At 37.8% G+C, this 25,322-nt stretch overlaps 1 protein-coding gene across 6 annotated transcripts in view; it reads left to right on the top strand.

Annotated features, from left to right (window-relative positions):
• PACSIN2 (protein kinase C and casein kinase substrate in neurons 2) overlaps window positions 1–25,322 on the top strand; it is a 41,669-nt gene that overhangs the window by 14,392 nt on the left and 1,955 nt on the right. For 2 of the 6 annotated variants that reach the window (XM_027693522.1, XM_027693523.1), the window contains exons 2-11: window positions 6,086–6,196; window positions 14,349–14,505; window positions 15,210–15,445; window positions 16,091–16,246; window positions 17,259–17,434; window positions 17,886–18,006; window positions 18,919–18,924; window positions 19,838–19,962; window positions 20,627–20,743; window positions 21,722–21,918. In XM_027693522.1, the coding sequence (XP_027549323.1) occupies window positions 6,137–6,196; window positions 14,349–14,505; window positions 15,210–15,445; window positions 16,091–16,246; window positions 17,259–17,434; window positions 17,886–18,006; window positions 18,919–18,924; window positions 19,838–19,962; window positions 20,627–20,743; window positions 21,722–21,918 (1,351 nt within the window). In that variant the 5' untranslated portion in view covers window positions 6,086–6,136. The remainder of the gene's footprint in view (window positions 1–6,085; window positions 6,197–14,348; window positions 14,506–15,209; window positions 15,446–16,090; window positions 16,247–17,258; window positions 17,435–17,885; window positions 18,007–18,918; window positions 18,925–19,837; window positions 19,963–20,626; window positions 20,744–21,721; window positions 21,919–25,322) is intronic. The other 4 variants (XM_027693524.1, XM_027693526.1, XM_027693525.1 and 1 more) reach the window with 4 other exon arrangements.

Here is a 25,322-nt window from a genome sequence, read left to right as displayed (position 1 = left end):
TTAGTTATGAATATTAAGGTTAATGTTTAGTTATGAATATTAAGGTTCACTTCATGTTAGGAGACTGACAGGACTGGTGAATTAGTGGGTGATGTCACAGGCACTACAAAAGTGAACATTAGAAAAGGGTGAACACTTGTAATTAAACTGAAGTTTTTCCTGCACTTTATCATTTTAATCAGTCAAAGCTAAACAATGGAAAGGTCTGATTTGAAAAATCAAAGAGTCTTTTTTAAAGTTACTTTAAGTGACAAATGGTCCTGAGATCTTCAGGTGGTTTTCTGGTAAAATTTACCGAAAGCCAAATTTTATGTGCTTTTTTTTTTCTGCAGCGAAGAAAATGTTAATGTGGATTTTTCCTTCATCAAAAAGACCTAAAAGGTTTTAAAATTAACAATCCTTTCCAGCTTGGGGAGAGTGTTATAAAATAAATACAATTTTTATCTGCAGTTTTTGTCTGCAGAATTGTGTATTTTCTTTTCCTCACATAGTTTATTCTGATTACTGCCTCATCTCTCATACCTCCAGATAAGCAAGAAGTATAATCTGAATATATTAAGGTTTAATTTAAATTTATGCAAGTATTTTAAAGCTCCACATACCACTTTATCAACTTGGCTGGTGTATCTATGCTATTTAAAGCCTGTACTTTGCAGTGTTAATAATTTCCTGTGGTCAGTGTCTATTTAACTTGAAATTAGAAACCTCTACAAAGCCTCTGAAGGTGAGTAATAACTGTCCTGGTTAAAACAAAAATCTCACAATTAATAATAATTTCTACTTGACAGGCCACACGCAGGATAAAAATTTTAGTTCTATTTTCTTTCAGTGTCAAACTGGACAGAAACAGTGGCTCATGACTTGTCCTGTCTTATTTACTTGTATATATGTGAAATAAAATGTGCAGGATAAGAGTCTTTTTGCAAAGTTTGGGTCGTTGTCTCACCTTTGAGATGCACTTCTGTGCTGTGTGTTGTTCCAGTGTGATCAAGCTTAATTGGTAATTTTAAGTTTTATTCCTTTAATAAAATATTCAAAGTGTAATTACCAAAAATAACTGTTCCCATTCCTTTTATTTTATCTAGAGTTTAATTTCAGAGACTGTCTTCTCTCTATAGTTGAGTGGGGGTTTTTTACATGTGGTAAATACCATGGAAATTTAAACTTCTTTAGTGATCTTGTGATGTGTGTTAAAACTATGGCTTGAAGGGTGTTCATCGCTTGTATATTTAGGGCAGTGAATTAATTCTACTTTCAGTGGTTACAACCATTAACATACAGGCTGAATTCCCCAGGAAATAGTGATTTAATTTCCTTTTATGGCCTTTTCTCTGGTATTTGTTGCTGTAGTTGTTTTCTTGATGGAGACTGAGGGATTTTCTTAAATCCCTATGAAAGAGGGTGCTATTCTCCCTGTTTTATAGATTGAAAAAATAAGAATTTGGCCCAAATCATTGACTTGAGACTCCACCTTTGAAAAGCCAAGGCCTGACCTCTATTAATAAAATGCAGTCACGTCTACTAATTGCAGTTAGAAGACTTCACAGCACTTAGTGGTGATTAATTGTGGTTTGCTGCATTTGTTCCCTGCACCCAGGGGCTGGAATTCTTTGGTGTCACTGGAATGTGTAAACCCAAGCGACCTTTCTTCCTGTAGTTACTTGTCCTGTGAATTTATGGAGTTTTCAGTGTACAGTAGCTGTGATTTTAACAGGTTTTGGTTCATGGTTTCACTGTATTGCTAAAGAAATTATGGCGCTTTTTTCTCTCTATGTAAACAGCAAATAGATTGCAACCCTGAGGAAGCTGAGAAGTCTTATATATGGATAGAATAGGGAAGGAAGTCATGTCTAAATTGCTTTATTTAGCCAGGGAATTTGAGGTAGAGCATATTCATGGTAGGTACACTTGGTAGCAAACCACAGGAGTGTGCACTTAAAGCATGGGATGTATTTATTTCTATACAGTGAAGTCTCATTTCCTTCCTATTCTGGGTGGAACAAACCCTGAGAGTTCAGTGGAGATATATTAAGGAAGGATCCTATAGCTGAAGGGTTTTATGAGCAGTTAATTGCAGTTGTGTCCTTGTACCTCAGTAATTCACTCCCCAGTCATGAAACTTGGGATCCTGATGAGTCACATCCCTAGTGACAAACCCTGTCATTCCAAAAATAAATTTAAAAGCTAATATGACCAGATGCTTTTCTCTTCTAGAGACTGTCTGTGTTTCACAGTGAGAGTTCATCATTAGAAGCTTGAGGGGGTTTAACTGAAGGATTTCTTCAAATTCTCTTTCCCCTCTTCCTCTTTGAAAACACTGGGATTCACTGGATTATTTTATCTTAAAAATCTGCATTTATTGCACAGATTTTTGCAGGTTGTGTGTTGTGCTGATCTCTGCCACCTGACGTAATAAAAATAATAAATCAAGTATTTCAACATGAGCAAAGCAAGGAATTTTGCAAATTACTTTCAAGGTAATAACATCAAACTCAACTTCTTGAGAGCAGAGGCAGCTTATTCTGTTCAGCTGGTTTTGTGTGTGGTATCTGAAGGTCTGCTTGCTCATTATTGGTTAATATTTTCCCAAATCCTCCTGTGTTAAGCCTTCAGGACGTTTATAGCAATTTTTTTCACGTTGTAGGGCAAGGTCTTTAGCTAGAATGTTCCCTAAGAGGAAACTTTAAAAAAAAAAGTCGTATTTATTTATTGCTCAGTTACAAAGATCAATGTATCCTAATTTACAAGAATTGCTGAAAAACCAGAGACCAGAAACCCCCATTTCCGTGGCTATTACATTATGTGCTGTTTAGAATATAGTTATTTTTGACAGCTGGACTTCGTGGTTTATTTTTAGCCTCTATAAGTTGTAGTGGTTCATGTGTGCTGGGACCTTTTATGACTTTCTTTTAGGACCTTTTATGACTTTCTCTGTGCTGCTTCGTGTTTGGTGCTTTACCTGCTTCTGGTGACACAGGTAAAAACTTATTTTAAAGGCCTTTGGACTCGATGATTTATTAAACTATTGATATTTTGGTTTTTGATGGATAATCCAAAGTTCCTTGACACGAGGATATCATCCTGATAAGTATGAAAGTATGATAGTCATGAAATGTCATTTGTGTTGGCTGAGGAAAGGGCATAGAGCAGGATCCAGAGGGGGTTTCTGTCCAGTGAAAATTTTCAATCTGCCTTTGAGGAGAATGAGATTTACACCTTTGCCTTCTCTTCCTTCCTGCTGCAATCCAGCTGAGCAAAGAACCCCCAGGCTTGTGAGATGCAGGTGATTATTTGTGGAGAATCTTTCTTGTTGTCTTGGTCTAAATTTTCTAGATTTTATATGACAGCTGTAGCTGTTGATAGATTGACTTCTTGGAGTGAAAGGAAAGACCCTGCAGGGAAAAAAAATAGAAATTCAATGAACTTTCCTTGTGAAACCTCTGCAAATTCACTTGAAGGAGGGGAGGACCAAACCCTGACAGAAAAAATGTGCTAAAGGCCCGGCTGCTGTAATAATTCTCTTTCATGACTCACCCCAGTCGATGTTCCTATCTCAAAATTCAGTTTATTTTTAAGTAGGGCTGCACAAATAGTGGCTTTTCTGTGCCAGCTGTTGCTATGACTTCACAATATTTCCCTAAATACGCTTGCTCATACTTTCTCACAGCGTAGTATTTGGCCTCTAAAAACCTTCATTCCATCAGTATTTCCTGAGTGCTGATGGTTTTCATGCTTTTATGGAAAAAAGGGATAACTCTGTGTTGCGTAGTTTTAGCTGAGGAGGAATAAAAGGGTTTTTTTTAAGAGAAAAAAACCACTCCCCACAACCTGTTCCCTCATTTAAGAAAAGCTCTGTTTTGAGCTTTTTCAGTTTTTCCATGTAACTTTTCAGCTTAAATTTCCAGCACTGGTATAATTTGGGCTGTTTTGTTAAAGGTAGGTGGACATTGGATTATTCCTTCAGAACAGTTTCACTGTCTTGTCTTTTTAGGATTGGAGGGGGGAAAAAATACTGCTCAGGTGGTTCGGGGGAGTGGGGTGGATGAATTATTAAATTGGTTTCTTTTTCCAAGATGCTGAACTCTACACTCTGCCTGATCTCTTCCAAACTGCAGTAAAAACCTGGGTTAAAAAAATCTTGGTGTGTTATGGAAAAACAACCATAACCCTTCCTGACAACCCTTGGAATCTTGTTCCTTCCCTTGTTCTGCATGGCATTCCTGGCACACAGGCTTGCCTCAGTAGCTTCCTTGGTTTCAGAGTAATCAGGGTTGCCTTAATAGGAAAAATAAACAGTTATCAGAATCTGTTTTTATTGATCTGACAAGTTGTCTTTAAACAACTCTTATAAAACAATAGTATTATTACAATATCTCATATATATTATTATTTATAATATATGAGATATTATATATATTTGTATATTATAAAATAATAATCAGAAATCATGGATAAAGATACCACTGCATAGCAGACTCCTAGAAAAAGCTGTTTAATTTTAAACTATTCTTACGAATTTGTCCAACAAGTTGCAACTTTATTGCACTTTATTGTTTCCTCCCTATGCTGCTTATAGCTACCTAGGAAAGGATGTGAAAAAATATAAAACCACTTGCAAATGTGATCTTTGCTTACCCTGATGTGTTGTAAAAATTGCAAGGGGCAAAATTGAGCTGGAAAGAAGACATTCCATGTATAGGTGTGGTGCTTAGAGACTCAAAATTGGGTAGTGTTTTAACTTTTCCCCCTTGGTTCAGTAAAAGCACAGGTAGAAAAACTGGGGTTTTTTTGTAATTACTAATAACATAATTTGAGGATTGTTGCAATAACATGTAAAAATAATTTGCCTCGTTATGATCTCATTTGCCATTTCGCAGAACCTTTCTTATATTTTTTTTGGTTGTCTTTTAAAAATAAAAATCTAACAATTGATGTTCCTGTAGTGGTTTTTATGTATTCAGAGTTAAGGTTATTTAAGCTTTTTGAGAGTTGCATTATGTCAGTGAATTGGATGAAAAATTGAATTAAGGTATTCATCCCACAAGGGGGGGTAAAATCTGTTTACCAATATGTAGCCCTGGTAGTGGTTATAGACAATTATATATATATAGAGAGAGAGAGAATAAATATATAGATATATTGTCAATAAATATGAAATAAATAATATATATAAATAAATAAATGTATATAAATATATAAAAATAAAATTATATATAAAATAAATAAATTTTTAGAGCAGTCTAAACTTGAAGTATTAATTGGAGATTAAACATGGATTTGTGTGTGTTCTGTGAGGGAGCTGTTACCTTTCTTTCCTCCTTCTTGGTTTCCAGCTCACAAATTGCATTTATGGATGCAAGTGCCTGAATTTTTGTCTCAGTACCAGTTTTGATACTAATCTTAAATGTCATCTTAAATGTCAGCTTGGGGTACCCCTAATTTTTTTATACACAGTGATTTATAAACAGCCATGAGGATAAATCATATCTTTCTTCCTTGCAGCTGTGTCTGTAAAAGTGAGAATGCCTGAATTATTAAAGTAATGACTTATTTTTAATAAAGATCAGAATTTGGAGCTGATTGTTCTTCTGTTTGTTCATTTTGCTAAAATAAACCAATGACATACTCTGGTGACATGTCACAGATGTGACACAGGTGGTTCTGGCCTTAAATTTTTCTAAGAGTTTTCATTATGTAGCACAGATTTCCAGTAGAAAAGGAATGGGAAGCAGGGCAGGCCATTGTTTCAGAAGCAAAGAGCACTTGATTGTCTCTTGTGGAAGACTCTGGAAGTGGAATAGTTAATGAATAGGCATCTCTCTGCTCAATCTTCTGGTTGTAACAGGAAATTGTAGGATTAAACTCAAAATGCAAATGCACTGAAAGGTTTCTGGACAACAAATGTCACGAGAAGAGCCAGGAACTTGGTGTGGTGGAAGTTCTCTGTTGCAAAATGCCCTGTGTGGTTACCTCTTGTTTTTATTTGGCATCCCTAGATGCTGCCCAACATAATTTCTCTTTTCGTAACTTCATAACAGCTTTTCATTAATAATACTCATTAATCATTTTTAAATCTTCTTTACAGATTCTGAAGGTGTTTGAGCTCTGAATACTCACAAGCTCTTCATACCTCGAAATGTCTGGCTCATATGATGATTCTGTTGGAGTAGAAGTTTCTAGTGACAGCTTCTGGGAGGTAATCCAGATGTTTTATACAATATTTTGATTTTATTTTTCACTCTTATTGTAGAAAATGTGATTCTTGTGCATTGCAAACTGTGGAGAGAGCCGCAACACAAGACACCTTTTGGTTCTTGTGATCTGCAGAAATAGGTCAAAATTACCTTTTAGGTTTTTGACCTGGTTCTGTCAAAGGTTTTTAATGGGCACAGAACTTGAGGATCATCCCTTTGGGTAGGATGTGCAATTCGGAATTGAACCTTTGCCAATGTAAAAGCATAAAAAAATAGTATAAAATACTCTGTAATATCAGTAATTTGTGCTGCCCCAATCTGACGAAGGCTTTCAGATGTTATGACAATTTAAGCTTTATAGAAGAGAAACTTCATAAAGCAGAAAAGCCTTTTACAAAAAAGAAAAAAAAAAGTGTTTTTCTTACAGGAAAGAGTAGTTTGTCAGTGTCAATCCTGACAATTGGAGGTAAGTGCTGTCTATGTGAGTTGTATTTTGTAGAACAGACTTCCACCATTGCTGAGGCAACTTCCTGAGCGGCTTCCTTGGAAGAAGTACTTCAAAATAAAATAAGGAGACAATCAGGAAAAAAGAATCCTGGACCAAGGGGGATTTTTTCTGATGAGTGTTGGGCACTGGATACTTGGCAGAACATGGACTTCTGGCTGACTGTCCTGTACCAAGCTGGTGTCTTCCAAATTATTGTGTCTGGAAGCATAAAAGATGAGTGAATGAGAATGGGAATTCTGTAAATTCTGTATGATGATGTTTGGACAAATGTGAATTAAATCCAATAAAAGATGATCAGAAATAGCAATTAGCCTAAATTAGGACCTTCATGAAGAAATTGATGCCCCCTCTGCCCCCATCTGCAGAGCTGCCTCCAGCTCTGGGGGCCCAGCACAGCAAGGACATGGAGCTGTTGGAGCAAGTCCAGAGGAGGAACACCAAGGTGATCAGAGGGATGGAACAGCTCTGCTGTGAGGAAAGGCTGAGAGAGTTGGGATTGTCCAGCCTGGAGAAGAGAAGCTTTGGGGTGACCTGATTGTGGCCTTCCAGGACCTGAAGGGAGCCCACAAGGAAGATGGAGAGAGACTATTTCCAAGGGCCTGGAGTGACAGGTTAAGGGGGAATGGGTTCAAACTGACAGAGAGGAGGTTTAAATTGGATATTAGGGAGAAATTCTGTGAGAGTGGTGAGGCCTTGGCACAGGTTGCCCAGAGAAGCTGTGGCTGCCCCATCCCTGGAAGTGTCCAAGGCCAGGTTGGATGGGGCTCTGAGCAACCTGGGCTAGTGGAAGGTGTCCCTGCCCATGGCAGGGGGTTGGAACTACATGATCATTCAGGTCCCTTCCAACCCAAACCATTCCATGATTCTGTGATGCTTCTGGTTTGGAGTCATCTTTCCAAATTATATTTGACTGAATTTTGGTCTAAACCTTGTCCGTTTTCTTATGTTCTGAATTAGTTGTTTTCTTTCTGAAGGTTGCAACTTTGAATTACAGTCTTAGTCTTTCTGGAAAGGGATAACTAAACAGCTCTGATTAATGTGGCTTTTTTGACTTGATTAGAAAGGATGTGGTGCCTCTGGAATGCCAGCTGAGTCCTTCATGCCTCGGGTCACAAGAAGTAAAGAACTCTTAATTGATTGGGAAGTTGTTTTGTTACCACAGACTGTCATCTACACTCTTTTGTTAGAGGTATTTTAAGAGATTTGACACCATAGGTTTTTTCTTTGTTTTCAGAGTCAGCTTGCAGTTTGTTAAAAACCACCTTGCTGTGTTTCACTGCCACAGCTGAAAGCAGTGAGTGTATTTAAACTTGGCCATGGCACAGAAGAGACAGCCTGGCAGGGTGAGCTTTTGAGTTTGTTCCCTCAGACTCCAAAATAGCTCTGATTTATTTACCTTTGGAGTGTGCTGCAAAGCCCATCTTTTTCTTGAAAGGTATTTAGGAAAGAGTGAGGTGGCTGGGTGTGGGACCCATCTGAAGAACTGACTGTGAAAACTCTCTTTTCCTTAGTGCATATCTTTTGAAACTAAACCACTTTTAGTTCTTGAAAGTTGATGTTCTCTTGAGCTGATGAGAACTGTGCTTAATAAAATGTTGAGAACCAAGTTTTTGTCATTGCTGTTGAAAATTTCATATAACATTGTCTTCAGGAAATAAAACATTTGGTTCTCTCTTGGTTTTCTGGCTCTAGAAGGCTTTGTTTTCTTGGGAACTGTCACTGAGAGTTAAACTCAATGCTTGAAATCCAATACAAATAGTAACTTGTTTAAAGGTTAATATTTTTTATTACAACATAGATGTTATCAGATTCTGATTTGTGGCTGGGAAATAGTTGACTTGTTGAAAGGGAACGGGAGAAGTTGCTGTTTGGGTTTGTGTTCTTGCTGATGGCTCAGATCTAGTAGTCAAAATATGTTGGGAGGACAAGACTTAGGCAGAGGTGGTATCTTGTATCAGAACAGCTGATAGGACTGAAAAAATTAGGCTTTCAGAATGATACATGTTTGTGAAAGCTGCTACTGTTTCCATTTCATGCTAAACAATTAAATTGAAGGGGTTTTATTTTCCTATTTGGTTACCCCAAGCTACTACTTAAAGGTTTTTTGTCTTCTAACAGGATGATAAATCCTTTTCAGGAAAACAAATCCTTTTCTTTTCCTCTAATTTGTCCAGGTGTTTACTAAATAAAAGTACTTTAGGAGTCAGCGGATTTCATACATGTTTTGATAAAGATTGTTTAGAGAGCAAGGAATTGCAAAATAATAAGAAAAGACTTTCTGAAAGGTAATTCCCCCAACAACAGTGGAGGATTTCATCAAACTTTCAGTTGTAGCGATGTCTTAATTTACGTCAGAAATGGAAACTTCTCTCTCTTTATTTAATTGTCTGTCAAGCCTCAGTGTACCTTGATGTGTCCAGTTAAGCTCATAACTCTCTGAGTGCAGAAATTCTAAAGACTGAGGAATCCTGTTGATATGCTCCAAGCAGGAATTCCTTCATCTGTGTTACTTGGCTGACAAGGGTGATGTGCTTTGGGCAATCCAAGGTCATTGCTGGTACCCTGAAGCACGGTGGCACTAAGTTTTCCAAGGGAAAGTGTAAAATTTGCAAACCCCATGTGCAATTTGAAACCCTTTGCATTTCTTTCTCATCTGTGATACGAACTCTTAAGCATTTGCATGACTGCTGTCAATGCAAATCTCAGTTTGTCATCATCATTCCTGCCACTTTCTGCATCCAAAAATAAAATTGAGTTAGTGAAACACAAGCAGTGGACAAACCTACTGACCTTGTTCTGCTGGAGTAGTTTTGAAATGCACGTGAAAGAATTTGGGATGTTAATAATGAACAAAATGCATCCTAAAATTTGATTTCTATTAAGCTCCAGCCTTATGCTTGTTGACCACTGTTATGGTCATATTAAAAATGTCTTGGGCAAGATGAGACCAGTGCTGTTGTTCACTTACCTACCTGTGAAGGTAAGAAAGCCCCTGAGTAAGTGCTCCTAGAGATCAAAGTGCAAGTGTCTGCATATCTTGCAAGGTAAGACATCAAAAGGAACAGCTCCCCAGCCTGTGGAATCACTTGTTTTTAATGAGCTACAGGTTCCTCACAGACTGTGTGGGACTCCCACCCTGGCTGTGCATCCTTATCTCCCTTGTTTTCTGCTCTGTCAGCAATAGGGAGCCCCACTGACTGCAGGGCTGTTTGGCTGCCCTGGGGAAACACCTCCTACCCACCCAGAAATAGTCACTCTGGACTAAACCCGGGATTGTTTGAGTCCTGGGAGGGATTCCCTTGGAGGACAGGGCCTGGTGTGCCTTTGGAAGCGCTGAATGCATCCTGAAGTATTTTCTGGGAATGCACCAGCAATACAAGGTTTTCAACTTCAGAAAGTGGGAGTTGATCCCATACGTAGTGTGGGTGAGTCAAATTTGATGTCCTGTGCTTCGTTCCTACTGCTGCCAGCCAGGGTCTGCATGAGGCAACTCTTGAGGGGGGCAGTGTGTTGGATGCAGGGAAGTTGAGGGAGAAATTCCCAAAACTCACTCTTGAATACTGAAAAAGCATTCCTGTGTTGAGGGACTTCAGTTCCTTGTCAAGGAGTGCTTTTTGCTGATGGAGCAGACTGCTCCTGTTTTCCTTTTTTCATTTTAAAAATATTTGGGCTCTGCAATAATAGATTCCTGTCACATATGCATTTTTTAATCTCCTCCTAACATTGAGCAACATAATGTTTTCCATTTCTATTGCCAGGTATTTGCTTACTGGTGTATTTGGCTGTAGGTTTTGTGGGTTTAAGAGCTTCCTTGGGATTTTTCTTGTAAATTCATGTGGGTAAACTTGCAAAACTTACTCAGAGCTGGTACTCATAGGTACTTGGACTGTGCATGTGCTAATTATGCAGCAAGATAATTGTTTTTATTTATAAAAACCACACAGTGTTATAGATGTTGGTTGAAATGTTTGGAAACTTCCCCTTTGACGCAGCTGGAAAGAAATTTTACTCCTGGTCTAAATGGAATGCTGGAGGTAGTGTTTGGCCATCAGTGTGCGTGGGTTTGACTGTGAACCCTCAAAGCTTATTATTCTTTTTCCTGCCTATGAGTATTTGCCCCTAAAAATACCCTTGTTTTACCCTGTGGAGACTGACTATCTTTCAAATGATTCCAGTTCATAAAGGCCAACTTGTCATGAATAAGTGGAAAAAGGAGTTGACATCAAATCTTTCTTCAGGCACTTGCAACTCCTGAAATATTTGTGGTTATAACAATTATCATGATATACTAGAATTCACCACCAGGAAAGTAGCAGTAGCTGAACATTTGAGACCTTCTGGGCTGCCAACAAATTAAAATACTCTTGTTTTTTTTTCATTCAGTGTACCAGAAAAACCTGCAGAGGGTGTTTAACTCTATACAGGCTTTTATGCTGCTCTGTGAAAATGCCTTTAAAAAGAAAAAGAGTCTATTAGTTGAGGTAAAGGAGCCTAAATAATTTAAGACTCTCCCTTTATGTTTAGTGCTGTGAAATTGTAAAATAAGGAGGTTGTAAACTCTTAAATATTCCCACTAAAGATCATATCAATTACAGTGCTTGCCTACAGGATCAACTGAGGCTTATTAGTAGCAAAGTTCAGTATTTTGGAAAAGGGGAAACTGGTTAGTTCGGCTTAGAAATGTGGGGAAAGACACAAAACTATGAATCACAATTTTCACAGAATTCAGTGACTCATTGATTCCATCAAAAAAGTGACCCTTACAGTGGTATTTTTAAGCAATAAACTCTTGGGGCTATTTCCTTTTGAAATGTTTCTGACAACTAAGGGTCAGGAGCAGCTGAGTTTGGTATCATGTAATAAACTCTCTCTTTCAGATGGATTTAATGTTGGTGCTAAAATGAAAGGGGGATATAGTTTTGAAGCATTTCTTTTTCTTCTGGACACAGTCAGAAACTTTATAATCTTGCACTTTACCTTCCTGAAACAGATGTCCTATTTGTAGGACAAGGAAACTTCAAGTTTTGGTTGTCTGCTGTCCGTTCAACTGGAAATAGCCCAACACTCAGAATGATCAGAAGATTATTCTAAGTAGCAAAAGTTATTCTAACTAGCAAAATCATATATTTTCATGTATTGATCAGGGCTAATGGAGAAATCTGCAAAATTGCAAGGCATCTGAAAATTATGTAAATGTGGCTCTGACAGAAACAAAGAAAGACAGGATTTCTTTGTTTGGTTTTGTTCCTGCTCAATTGCTACAAATAAAAGAATTTGTCACTTTTGCTTTAGCTCAAATGCTTCTCGTGAAGGGGAAGGGGGAAGTCTTGCAGAATGTTTGCCTTCTACCTCAGAAACTGGAGAAAATAGTCTTGAATAAAACAATGTATTGTTTTTCTGATTCAGGGTGTCTTTAATGTGTTTGTAGGTTTTTAATTTAATTGTTTTAACTTGTCTACAATTAACTCGGTAGTTCCTTGGCCACATAAAGACTGGAATTCTTTTCCTTTTACTGTGGTTTAAAGACCTTGTGTTCTCCTACCTCTCACTCTGCCTCCAGCAGTGACAGGCTGCCCATTCCACTTCTCAAAAATGTGTCATTGCAGTGTCCACAACTTAAAATGCATTTTTTTTTTGCTTGGTTTATTCCACTAGGTATTTAAAATGTTACATGCCAAGTTACATAACTTATGTTCTCTGTCATGGGACACAGAAAAACGCTGTATCTCCAAAATTCTGGCATTCCTCAGAGGGCAAATACTAGTGTAAAAGGCTTTCTTTGCAATAGTAGGTTATTTTCTGGTATTGCAGGCCTGGTTCCCCTTTATACTGGTTCTGACCTGGGATGCTCAGTTCCTTCAGTCCCCCTGTGGAGTGAATTATCTGTGCTCTGCAGGCAGCTCTTTAAAGGTGCAATAATAGCGAACAGACCATAATAGGTGAGATAATTCACTTCTCTGAATACCTGCCTGGAATTTGGCCAAGTGCTGGATGTTACCACGGGGTTAGAATTGGCTCAGACAATGCAAAATGAAAGGATTAAATACCCCACAAGGCAGCCAACTCTCCTTCAATATTAGCATTTAAAATACTAATTAAATAGTGAGAATTTATGGAAGGAAATGTTGGTGCTGAAGACATAAATCCCTGGGCACATAACTGGAGACACAAATTGATGCTAATACAAGGCCTCAGTAGTTGTGCCAAGTCAACATAACCTGTTTTTTGACTGTGGACCTACAGCTGGAGTAATCTGGATTTGTCTTCCATTACAAAGGCTTTAGAAAGTGTTCTTTGAGGTACTTCATGTCCTTAATGTTTTGATTACATATGTGTATTGTGTTTGTTAGGGAACAGTGTTTGAAACTGCCTGTTCTCAGTTTTTATTTCTCCTGAAAACGAGAGGTTATTTTTCATACTTTCTTGTTAATAATGGAATCTGTTGACATGGATGCATTGACCATCCTGATTTTTGGTGTCAGCTTCTTTGTGATGCTGAGACCTTCTTATCTTCAATTATTGTATACAGTTCTTTACAAGATTTACACAAATCAGTGACTGCCAACTAATGCTTTACTTAGGTGCTGCCTGAACTTCCTTGATCTGTTGAAATAGTTCTAATCCAACCCAAAAAACATGCTCAAAGGAATTCCTTGAGGCCACTGTCTAAAAGACTTGGGCTTGTCCTGTCATTGATGGGTTTAATTTTATTTTTCTCCCCAGCTTTAATGAGGAGTCCCAACATATATCTGTATTTATCAGTACAGTCACTTATTTTCCCAGCAATTAATAAAGGGTTTTTTTTCCATTTTGAGAGCGTTTCCCTATATACCATTTTCATCAAGAGTATTTCCCTATATACCATTTTCATCAAGAGTATTTCCCTATATACCATTTTCATCAAGAGTATTTCCCTGTATACCATTTTCATCAGAATGTACATCTGCTGGCAAAATTCTGAATAAATGTCAACCTAAAAGCTGGATGTTCTTCTGTGTGTCAGATGTGGAGCAGATATGATTCAAATGTAAAAATGACTAACATGCCTTGAGTATTTGAATGTTTCATTCACTGCTAATCTTTATTTTTCAGTCAGGTGGTTTGAGGCAGATAAGAAACTGGCTGTGACATTTAACAGGCTGTGCAAGTTCTTTTAACAGAGTTCTTAGGTCTTGTTTAATGTTTACAAAAGCCAACCTGAGTGACCTTGAATTCAGTGGAAATATTACTCTGGGAGCAGTATAAGGCTTTTTTTTCCCCCCTTCAGTCATCTAGATTAGTTATTCCATGTGCACAAGAATGAAAGGAAAGTGTTAATTATATAATGGATGCTCATTGTACAGTGTGCATTTTTCTCCATATCTTCATTCTGTATCTTCCTACGTTGCAGGACTAATAAAAATATAATAAAACTTTCACTTTTAAAATTTTCATTTTCAAAATTAACAACTGTTTTTTTTTTACAGGCGAACTTGTGGCCTTTGTTTTATTGTTGCAGTTGGGTTTTAGGATAATTTAACCTTCTGCTATAACTGATTAATTCCGGCCAGATTTTCTTACTCTTATTGAACAGTATTTGTGTTAATTAGAGATTCGTCTTCTTTTCAGAGCTTTGAAGCAGAAATTGAGTGTTTGTCTCTTTGCAGGTTGGGAATTACAAGAGGACAGTAAAAAGGATTGATGATGGTCACAGACTTTGCAATGACCTCATGAACTGTATCCATGAACGGGCCCGGATAGAGAAGGTCTATGCTCAGCAGCTCACAGAATGGGCTAAAAGGTGGAAACAACTTGTGGAAAAAGGTAATCCCTTCTGATTCTGAGCTCTGAAAACTTTCCCCAATGGAAAAAAAAAAAAGTTTCTCTAGGTCTTTCTTTTGGTAAGTACAAATATTGCACTTTTTAGCCTATAATGGAGTCCTTGCAAGAGGCTCAGTAACGTGACAAATGACCAAGCTTTTCTTGATAAAAAACCAACCAAAGCCCTGCTATTTTGCAAGTTTGCTTGTTCCTTACTGAAGCAGATGAATCTTGCCTCCAGTACTGAGGTTTGTTTTAGAAAACTGTTTCTAGATAACTAATAGTAGAGAACACGGTTTGAAAAGGGATTCTGAATAATAAGGGGTCAGTGACTGTGGGGAAAAGACTAGTATTGCTCTAATGAGGCTAAGTTTAATATATTTTAATATATTCTGCCATAGTTTGTCCTTTCATGGTTATCTGGGCTTCGAAAAGCACGTTGAGAAATGGAAGGCAGTTCGAAGGTGGAATACTGAGAATTGTGGCACAGGGAGAAGGGCTCCAGACTGAATGAATATTCGATTTTCTGACGTAAATTTTGCAATATTCTAAATTCCTATGAAAAAAACCCTGTTACCTGTTCTAGGTTTGCATCAGTTTTGCTGTTTAGAAGTGCATATAAGTGAATAGTTTGAGGTAGTTTCTTGGGAATATAAGTTCCATGTGGGTGGTGGTTACTGAGAAATGACACTTTCTGTTGTGTTTAGGCCCACAGTATGGAACAGTAGAAAGGGCTTGGTGTGCTTTTATGTCAGAAGCTGAAAAAGTGAGTGAACTACATCTAGAAGTAAAAGGTTCACTGATGAATGAAGATTTTGAAAAAATCAAGAACTGGCAGAAGGAAGCCTTTCATAAGCAAATGATGGGAGGATTTAAGGAAACCAAAGAAGCAGAAGATGGATTTAGGAAAGCTCAGAAACCCTGGGCAAAAAAGCTGAAAGAGGTACAGCAGTAGATTATGTATTAGATATCCTGTGTTATGATATACTAATGTATCAAATCTCTATAAGGGAGTAAACTCCCTGTTCTCTCTGCTGGACCCTCCTTTCTCAAAAAGATCTCTTGCTTTCTGTCCTCTTCTGAAAATAAGCATTTTTCTCTTGGTCTCTCCTAATCTGGAAAAAGTGGGATTTAAGCTGTCACTTAAACAGTATCTGATTTCTGCATTTCAAAGTTATGAATTGCTCAAAGGAATGAGCAGGGGAAATACGTTTGTATTTTGGTTTTTTTTTTCCCTGTCATGTAACATTATTCTTAAATAACAGGTTTGTAGAAGAAGGGGAGCAGGAGAATGTGGGCATGAGGAAAAATATTCAGTTGGGGACTTTCTGTAAACCTTTTGTTGAATCTGTTCAACACTTCTCTAAACTGTATGAGTGACATTTCTTGTGTGGTGAGAGAATGCTGCAATAATTTCCTTGTGTTGATTCCTTGACCTAAAGGAAAAAACAAATCCCCCCCAAGAAAGAAAGAACATTCTGAAACAAAACCTGACACTTCTTTCATTGAATCATGATTTTAAGGCTAAAAAGTAGTTGATGCTTGCTGTCTGCTGTCCCAGATGCAAATACTCAACTCTGCTTTGTAGGTGGAAGCTGCAAAGAAGGCCTACCATGCAGCCTGCAAAGAGGAGAAACTGGCCATCTCCAGGGAAACAAACAGCAAAGCTGACCCAGCACTAAATCCTGAGCAGCTGAAGAAGTTACAGGACAAGGTGGAGAGAAGCAAACAAGATGTGCTAAAGGTATGCTGTGTGCTGACATACTTTTTAACCCACAGCTTGTGCATATTTAAGCTTCTTTTTTTTTTCCTCCTGAGTGTGCTGTGAGCAGCAGGGGAGCTCACCTTCAGTACCAAAATTTAGTGTTCTCCCAAGCCTGGGTTGCTGCCAAATTATTCTCCTCTGAAGAATGACTAATGTGTTGCTGCTGTTTCATGTAAGTACTTTCAGCACTGAGCTAAGAACAGTAAGCCAGCAAAGTTTTAGGACTCATTTACTGGTGAGAGCTGAGCTTGGGGGGCTTTGAGATGCTTCAGACTTGCTGACAACATCTAGATATGTTGTCCTTCTTACTGCAGAATGCATTTTTTTAATAAAGTAAGCTTACTTACTATAAAGTAAAGTAGAATTAATTTAAATAAATGCTGTTGTTTTGCCCAGTTTGGTTCAGCTCTTCACTAGGCCACCACCAAGAGGCTTTTCTTCTTCAGAGATGTCTTTTTCCTTTGAGGATGCTGTCCTGTGGTCTGGAAGGCTGATGTTCCATGGGGTGGGATCTTTTAATTCCTGTGTGTGGACTATTTCTGTAAATTAGTGCAGAGTCTGTGGTTCTGTCTGTTAACTGAGCTCACAGCATATGCAATTTATGTTCACAAGGGTTGATACAATGTTTGGGGTTTTGGTCACAACTCACAGTGGACTGTAAATTACTAAAGGAGGAAAGACAACACTTTTAAAGATCTCCAAAGAACTTCAATAACTTGACTGCCTGCTCTGATTTACTCTTTCCTTTAGTATTACACCAGCATTTGTCATGGTTTGTTAAAAAGGCAGAGAAGAGACCTTTAGATCTTTATTGTAACTGTTTTGCAGTTGACTTAGATAACTCTCATCATGATCTAGTGCACAGTGGTCACGAGAAGAGATTGCAGTTTGGGAACTTCTGCTCCAAATCTTGGCCATTACTACATGGATGAGTCTGTATTATAAGACAGTAATAAAATACATTGCTAACAGTTTGTCTTTCTACCCCCAGACAAAAGAAAAGTATGAGAAATCCCTGAAAGAATTAGATAATGCCACTCCTCAGTATATGGAGAACATGGAGCAGGTGTTTGAGCAGTGCCAGCAGTTTGAGGAAAAACGGTTGCGTTTCTTCCGGGAAGTGTTACTGGAAGTCCAGAAGCACCTTGACTTGTCCAATGCTGCAAGGTAAAACTGTAAGACAAATTCTCCTTGTGAAAACTTCTACCTTAATCCAGTCCTATGGACTTAGCACAAACCCAGTTTCTACTGTAGACAGGCTTTTAAATTCAAGCAGCTTCAAGGTTGGTGTTCAGTAGTTTAAATACAGTCCTATGTACATCCTGTTTTTACTGCCAGCCAATTAAATTACTTTACACAACAGTCATAATTCTAAAGTCTGGCAAATAAGGATTTTATGGTTTTGTGAACTTTCAGCAGGTTTACTTGTTGGGCTGCTCTTCCTTTTTTACAGGCAGTTAATAGGTCTGTCAGGCTGTAAAAGTCTGTCTTGCTGTAAGTTGTTCTTTTTTGATACTATTGTGAACTTTGAAATATTCAAAAACCCAAACAAAACTGACTAGGGGATTTTCCATGTTTCTAAATGTTATACCAAATTCAAAGACAAATTTCTTTGCAGTTACAAAAGTATTTACCGTGAGCTGGAACAGAACATCAAAGCAGCAGATGCTGTTGAAGACTTGAGGTGGTTCAGAGCCAACCAAGGTCCAGGGATGTCAATGAATTGGCCTCAGTTTGAGGTAAGCTCAGAGTACCTAAAACCCAGAATTGGTTTGGCTGTTTTTTCCTCTTTGCTTTTTGTAATGTTCCTTTCTGGTGTAACTTCAGGCTTCCAACACTCAATGTTTTGTTCCTGCAAGTCGGAGTAGTTTTCTTCTCTTAATTTTCAATTTTAATTCTCATCCTCCAACTTCTGGAGGGGATTATGTTGGGCACCTATTTAAAGAGAAAAGGGGTAACCCAGAAAACGCTAGTGATATTTTTTAAGATAAAGTCATCATTTAATTGATACATCTCTGCATGTGTTACCCTTTATGTTTTACTTCTCCCTTTGGTGTCAGACTTGAATTTGAATCTCCTTACTGTTACCAGGTAATTAAGAGTGAGTGCAGCAAAGACTCTCTGAAAAAGTCTGAACTAAATACTTCCAAATTTGAAAATTGACATTTAAAATTCATTGCTGCCATATTAAAAAAAAAAAAGTTCTACCTTTAATTTTAATTGCTGAATGCCATCTTTAAAAGGTTGTTCTAAGCAGTGTTCTGTTAACGTAAGTACAAACATGTGTCAGTGCAGAGTTGTAGTACTGGGGTATCAAATAGCTGGATTTGGAATTAATTTGACCAGAATCATGGGTGTGGTTGAAATAATTTCTAGACATTAAATTAATGGAGTGGAAGAATAAACTATTTCACTATTCCCTTATTAACAATAATGGAAAAAATATCACTTGTTTTTAAAATATTGAGCAACTTTAGAAGGTTTGAGGAAGAAACTCATAATAATACTGCAGATTTTACCTGATATGCTTAACTGGAGTTAATTCCGTGAGGGGCAATTACCATCCTTTTTCTCAAGCATTATAATTAAGAAATTAAACCCTTTTGTTACTGTTCTCCTAATCAAGTTTTCTCTCATTTACATGCTACAAGGATGACGTAAGTAAAAAAGTCATGATCAAATGCCTATGAAATTGCATTGTAAACTGCAAATGTGCATAGGTCAGTGGTCTTTAAACTGTGGTAGCTCAGAAATCCAATGTCTATTTTGCAAAGTTAAAATAATGAGGTCCCTCTGAAGAGTTGGCCAGAAAGCACTTTAAACTGGGCTGACTTTGCTACCTGTATAAGCCCAGTAGTAATAGCAAGTCTCAAAACTTTAATTTCCTGTTAAAAGTATGATTTTTTTTTACCTTTAAGGGTTCTGAGAGGTAACATGTCTCAGCATAGGATAATTTGCTTGCATCCAGTTTGTTCTCTGTTTTATATTGTTATATGCAGCTTGGTTTGCCCTGATGTGTAGGAGTTGTGTTTAGGTCTCATCCTGCCTGTCCATCTGCCTCTCAATGGCTCAAAACACCAAGGAGGGTCTGCAAGTGACATCATTTATCTTGTCATTTGTTGATTTGAGTCTTAACTCTCAGAGATGGCTTTTTAGGACAGTAAATGTCACTAGATCTAGAGTGAAGGACCTTATGGCTCAAATCTTGGGGACAGGAGAAGTGATGCACAGTGAGTTTAAAAATCAGCTTCTTTGTAGGTCATTCTTGGAGCACTTCTTGAGAAGTAAGCCCTCTCTTATGACACTTTTTTAAATTAAATGTAAGATTTACCTTTTAAAGCCAGATATCCTGGCTTTAAACTGTGAGCCCTCACAGTACATCTTTTTAAGAGCTGCACTGGCCCGTTCTTTTGATTTCTCTAACTGAAACATTTAGGCTAACTCACCTTTTTAATAATTATTGGTACTCTTGTATGGATAGATGTCTGTTCCATAACTCAGTTTGAAATATAAATGTGGTAATTACTTGTTCAATTAAATGTCTCCATCATGTTTTGCATTCCTTGATAGGAGTGGTCTGCAGATCTGAACCGTACCCTCAGTAGAAGAGAAAAGAAGAAGGCTTCTGATGGAGTGACTTTAACTGGTATAAATCAGACAGGAGACCAAGTTTCACAACCTAACAAACACAGCAGGTAGTTTTTTCATGCCTAAAAAGACTAATTGCCAAAGATTGTTATCTATACTAAGCTCAACAGCATCAAGAAGTCGCTGTTCAGTCAAATGATAGTTATCTGTGAGCATTTTTAGTGATGTTTCTGCAGTTCACAAGTTAATTTGGGAATTATGCTCCGTTTCACAGTTCTCTGTCCATTGGGAATTGAAGGAAGCCAAGCTTCGGGAGAAAGTGAACTTTCTGTAACTAACCTGGAAGTCTCTTGCTATCTTCCCATCTCTAGAAAAGACAATTATACTGTGAAATCTTAGCTTGCAAAACAGTCACTTCAGAATTCTGGATGTGATTAATATAAAACTCTTAATATGAGCTGCTTAAAAAAAGAGTAAAACTTGCTAGAAAAATTGCACTGCCTTTTATTGCAGGCAGTAGGAAAAAGAAATTATGGTCCATGAAGGATATTTCTAATTGTGGAGGAAATGTGAGACTTTCCAGGCTTTTTTGGGTCTTTATGCTGCACTCGATGGATGTTTGGGGTTTTGTTTATTTTTCTTTTTCTTTTTTTTTTTTTAAATTTGGCTGAAGGAGGGGTCTGCTAAGAAACTGCCTAGTGGGACACCAGTGACAGTGTTCTGCTCTTCCACAGATAGGGTCACCATAATGCTTTTTCTTTTCCAAATTAGCAGTCTTAGTGTCCAGAGTAACACAGTGCAGTCAGTACAATCAAGTTACAATCCCTTTGAAGATGAAGAAGATACTGGGAGTACTGTCAGTGAAAAGGAGGACAATAAGATCAAAAAGTTGGTGAAATGTCGTTTTGGTTTTTTTTTTTTTTAATTGTTTTCACATTTTGCACTTTCTCTGTCCAGGGTTTCCTATTTTTGGTTTCTTTAACACTCTGCTGGTCAGTGCATGAAGTGTTTTTAAGCAGTTGTGTGAGCAACACTGTGACCTAACTTGTCTTTCCTAACAGATGCCACATCTGTTGCCTCGATCTTTGGTCTGAAACCACTGGGGTTATTGGCAGTTGCTAACAGAACTGCTGTTGCTTTTTTCCCCTTCCTTTCCCCCTCCTATGAAATGTTAAAACTGATGTGTTTTTCTAGTGAAACTGCTTCTGGGGCTTTACTCTGTGTCTTCTTGCTGAATAAATCTGCTTTTAAGGTTGCTTTCTTTTTTTGTTTAGGACCTTCTCAAGCAGCTGCCTGTTGCTTCAGTTTGCACACTAAGGACATAGCACTCTCTTAAATGGCATGTGCATGCTGGACAGTGAACTTTCCTTTAAATCATAGACTTGTTGCAGTATAATAGAATAGAAATACAAGTTTCTTTATTGATGGATTGCACCATGCAAAAAGTGTTATAGATTGGGAGGAAGGTTCTGCAAAGCAATTTAAATGTCTTATCCTAAACCAGATAATTCCTCTCATCTACTACTATTTTACCTTTCTAGAGTAAATAGTCCTGTGGATTGTGTAGATTCCTTGATAGAGAAGTTTTTTGAGTTTGTGGGGAGGTTGTCTTTGATATGTGTCAATTTTGCCTTTTTCTACCTTGGTAAATGTATTATAAGAGATTTGTTTTGTTTTGTTTTTTGGTTTTTTTTTTTTTAATGAGGCATTGTCAGTTAAAGATAGATGAGAAGAGACCAGAAAGAAAATTTCAAACCTGGGCCTTAGAGTGGAGTTTAAGCTTAATTAGGGGAGCTGATATCTTAGTGATATTTCTACTCTCCTATTTTAAGAGCAGGAAAGACTAATTGAAAAATTGATTTTCAGCGTGAGCAGCTATGAAAAAAACCAAAGCTACCCCACAGACTGGTCTGATGAGGAGTCCAACAATCCCTTCTCTTCCACTGATGCCAATGGAGACACCAATCCCTTTGATGAGGACACCTCTCCAGCCATGGAGGTGAGAGTACGAGCACTCTACGACTACGAGGGCCAAGAGCAGGATGAGCTCAGCTTTAAAGCTGGTAAGTCACCAACATTATTTATCCAATAGTCCTTAATAGTAGAAATATCTTTCAGAATATTTATCAGAAAGGAGAAAGGCTGGGGATTTTTTTTTCCTCTTCGTCTTTTATTTTCTGGACTCACCTGTGCTACGGAATGAGTTGTATTTCTTTAAAAAGGAGTTTGTGCAGCAGTGAGGGAAGATGCTGGGAAAATCTTTTAACTTTAACAATGTAGTGTTTGTCGAAATATCAGTCAATAATGCTTAATTTTGTACCAGAGATAGTGCTTAGTACCTATGTCAGAGGTTAGTGTGGTCTTTTAACAGATAGTGCTGACTCCCTGTATTGGTAACTGGTAATCCTGTGCCAGCTGGTGCTTAATCCCTGTATTTACCTCTCCCAGTTTATTGTTTACTAGTAAATGTCTTAGTTTTGAGAGCAAATACGGGGTGTCTGAGCAAAGCTGATAAGAAAAGTGCATCTTGACCTGTCCACAAATTGAGATACTTTCAAGGAGAAGAGATTCATAATAGGATAATTTGGGGAATGGGGAACCAGCAGCCCTCAAAAGACCCCTACTCATATCCAAATAAATCCATGGAAATATTTAGCATATAAGTGGGTATTCCAGAAATGTAATGGATGTGCTAGTTTTATGAATATAACCTGGTTTTTAGACTGCTGGGTGTGCATTTAGGTGGAGAGATACCTCCTGCACCCAGTGCTGGAATTAAGGAATGTCAGCTTTTTAACCCCCCAAACTGGTTGGAGAGTTTATTCCCCCTTTTTGAGTTGTTTCTAAAGCTGTTTCTCTGAATGTACAACTCCCCTTACAGGATCTTGCCTAACCCTCCTCCCTCCCTAATAGTCCTTCTTAGTAGCTCCTGTTTGGCAGCACTGACTCCTGATCTGTTTGGAATATGTTGGGATGCATCTGTTTGGGATATTCCTTCCTCTGTTGAACAAAATGACCTGCAGAACTGGAAATCCTCTCTCTTCTTACTTGGTGGCAGTAACAGCTGCTGCTTTTAGCTGTCTAGAAGTGCCAACCCTACAGAGTTTAGTAGGTAAACCCCTAAACACCTGACTTTTCCTTTTGGTAGATAAGTATTGTAGGCTTCCAGAGTGGGGGAATGGGTTTGTTTGTCCATTAACTTATTTGAGTTCTGCCCTGATGGAAGCCCAGTGGTAACAAAACATCTGTGGAATGCACAGCAACCAAAATGATTCTTCATTCTTCAGGCTTTAACTTCTCCTTTTACTGAGCAGGAGTGGGAAGCAAGTTAATCCTCTGGAGATACATGTGTGTGCTGTGCCTGTGAAACAGCAGGGTGGCAATCCAAGGGTTTGCAGGAGTCTTCCACGGGCAAAACTATGCAATGTTTATACCCATAAATACAAATAAAGTGCAGGAAGTATGAACTGTGAGATGTAGGTAGATTTAACTTAAAAAATAGCTTAATACCTTGTAAAGAAGAACATCAAAGTAGGTTACAACACCAAATTACGTGGTTGTATCAACCCTAGGAAAGGGGTGGCATTCTAGCCCATGAATCCCCTTACAGATGCTGAATTATAATTAAACTTAGGGTTTTTTTCAGAAGTATTTGTGTAATAGATTTGCACTGAACTAAAGACTAAGGGAAAAAACTCCTCAGATCGTGTAGGAGCCAGTTTAAAACGTCCTCAGTCCTGTGCTCCTGTGTAGGTATCCCCAGACTCCTGAGCAGCTGTCAACAGAGGATTAATGCATTTTAGGGATGGGTTTAAATGTACATGGATATTCCCAGATGGGATTTCCTTGGGTATTCAAAGAATCTGCCTACAAAGTTCTTTGTGGTCACTTCTAGATACATGTTGCAGAATATCTGCTCTGCGTAGATATATATATTAAATATACTTTAATACATGAAATTCACTTTTATTAGTGGAATACTGTATACATTTGGTGGTTTGATTTTTTTTTTTGCCCTTGGCAAACAATTGTGGAAGGCTTCCAAAGAGGAAGAATAACTTTATTTATATCTTATGAGAGGTTTTATTATATATATATATATATATATATATATATATATAAAACTATCTACCATATGTCTGTCTTGTCCTGCTGTGGCCCCACCATGGCTGAGAATAAATAGCTACAGTAAATGTTGTCAGAACATGTTATTGTGTGTTCTGTTTTTATCATCGCAGTTGTTTCACTGTAACTGTTGTGCAGATGACACTTTAAAGTGTTAATATTTTCTTAGACCTCCAAGATCACTGAGTTTCCAAGCCCAAGCCTAAATACAAATGCAGCTGCACTGGGGGGGTCACTGTCAGTGTGGTTTTATTTTCACTCTTTCACCCTTTATTAACATATTTCGTTTTTATTAACATATTTCACTCTTTATTAACATATTTCACTCTTTATTAACATACACTTCATGGAAGCAACAGGAAGGTTTGTAATTGTGCACTCTCTCATTCTGCAGTGGGAAAAAAATGTCTCCATAAACCAAGTACAGTCAGCAGTGCCAAACTTTTGTTCATAATGGGGTTTTTTTTGTTATCTGGTAAACATACAAACCAGAGGAGATGAAGCTTTAACCTTTTTTATCTAAGAGAGGAGCTGTAGAAGATGGATGTGTTAGGAAGATTTGATATGAAGCTTGGCCATTTCTGCCAAAGAATTTACATTCCTTAGGCTGGTTCATGTCCTCCTAAATGACACCAAGACTTTAGACCATTTGGGGCTGTAATAAGTGGTTGATACCTTCATCCTGTATTTCCTATTGCTAACTAAGGTGAGACACAAATCAGTTTTATCCAGGGAAATAATTTGAAATAATTGTTGCTCAGTGTGACCTTTTTTACCTGGATGAGGTGGATGTTCATGTGCTCATATACAACATCTTGGAGGCTCTCTAATGCCAAAGTATTTCCTGAGGATGTACAAGATAAGATCAGTCAAAGTTGTGTTATAGTTCATGAATGTCTGGACATTCCTTTTCAGCTTTTGCTGAGAGCAAACTGTGAGTTACTTAATTTTTGTGGGGATTTTCATCCTTATTTCCCATAAGGTCTTAAAAGGATGCATTGACAGCAAGCCTAATGAAACATTTATTTCACTTGCACTGACATGTGTTGAGGGTTAAAAAATGTAGGATTATTCTAGTTCAGAGGTAGTTGTATCATCCACAACTACCTTTGACTGTTCAAACCTTTAAATATTAGGGAGCCTTTGATCTTACAATGAAATAACACAGTATATAACTTCAAAAGTTAAAAAAAATTCCATAACCTTTCTGAAACGCCATCAAGGTAATATTTGAGTTTCTAAGTAGCTTGTTTCTTCCTGTTTTCTTATCCCATATGCAAATCTGTAAGTGATAGATGTTCTCAGTAGCAAAAGCACGAGGAGCAAAGAAGGGAAGGTTTCT

Source organism: Neopelma chrysocephalum, unplaced genomic scaffold (assembly GCF_003984885.1).
Source record: "Neopelma chrysocephalum unplaced genomic scaffold, ASM398488v2 Primary Assembly neopelma1_92, whole genome shotgun sequence".
In the NCBI taxonomy this organism is placed as follows: Eukaryota; Metazoa; Chordata; class Aves; order Passeriformes; family Pipridae; genus Neopelma; species Neopelma chrysocephalum.
The sequence above is the reverse complement of the archived record's forward strand: the minus strand, read 5'-3'. Positions and strand labels throughout refer to the sequence as shown.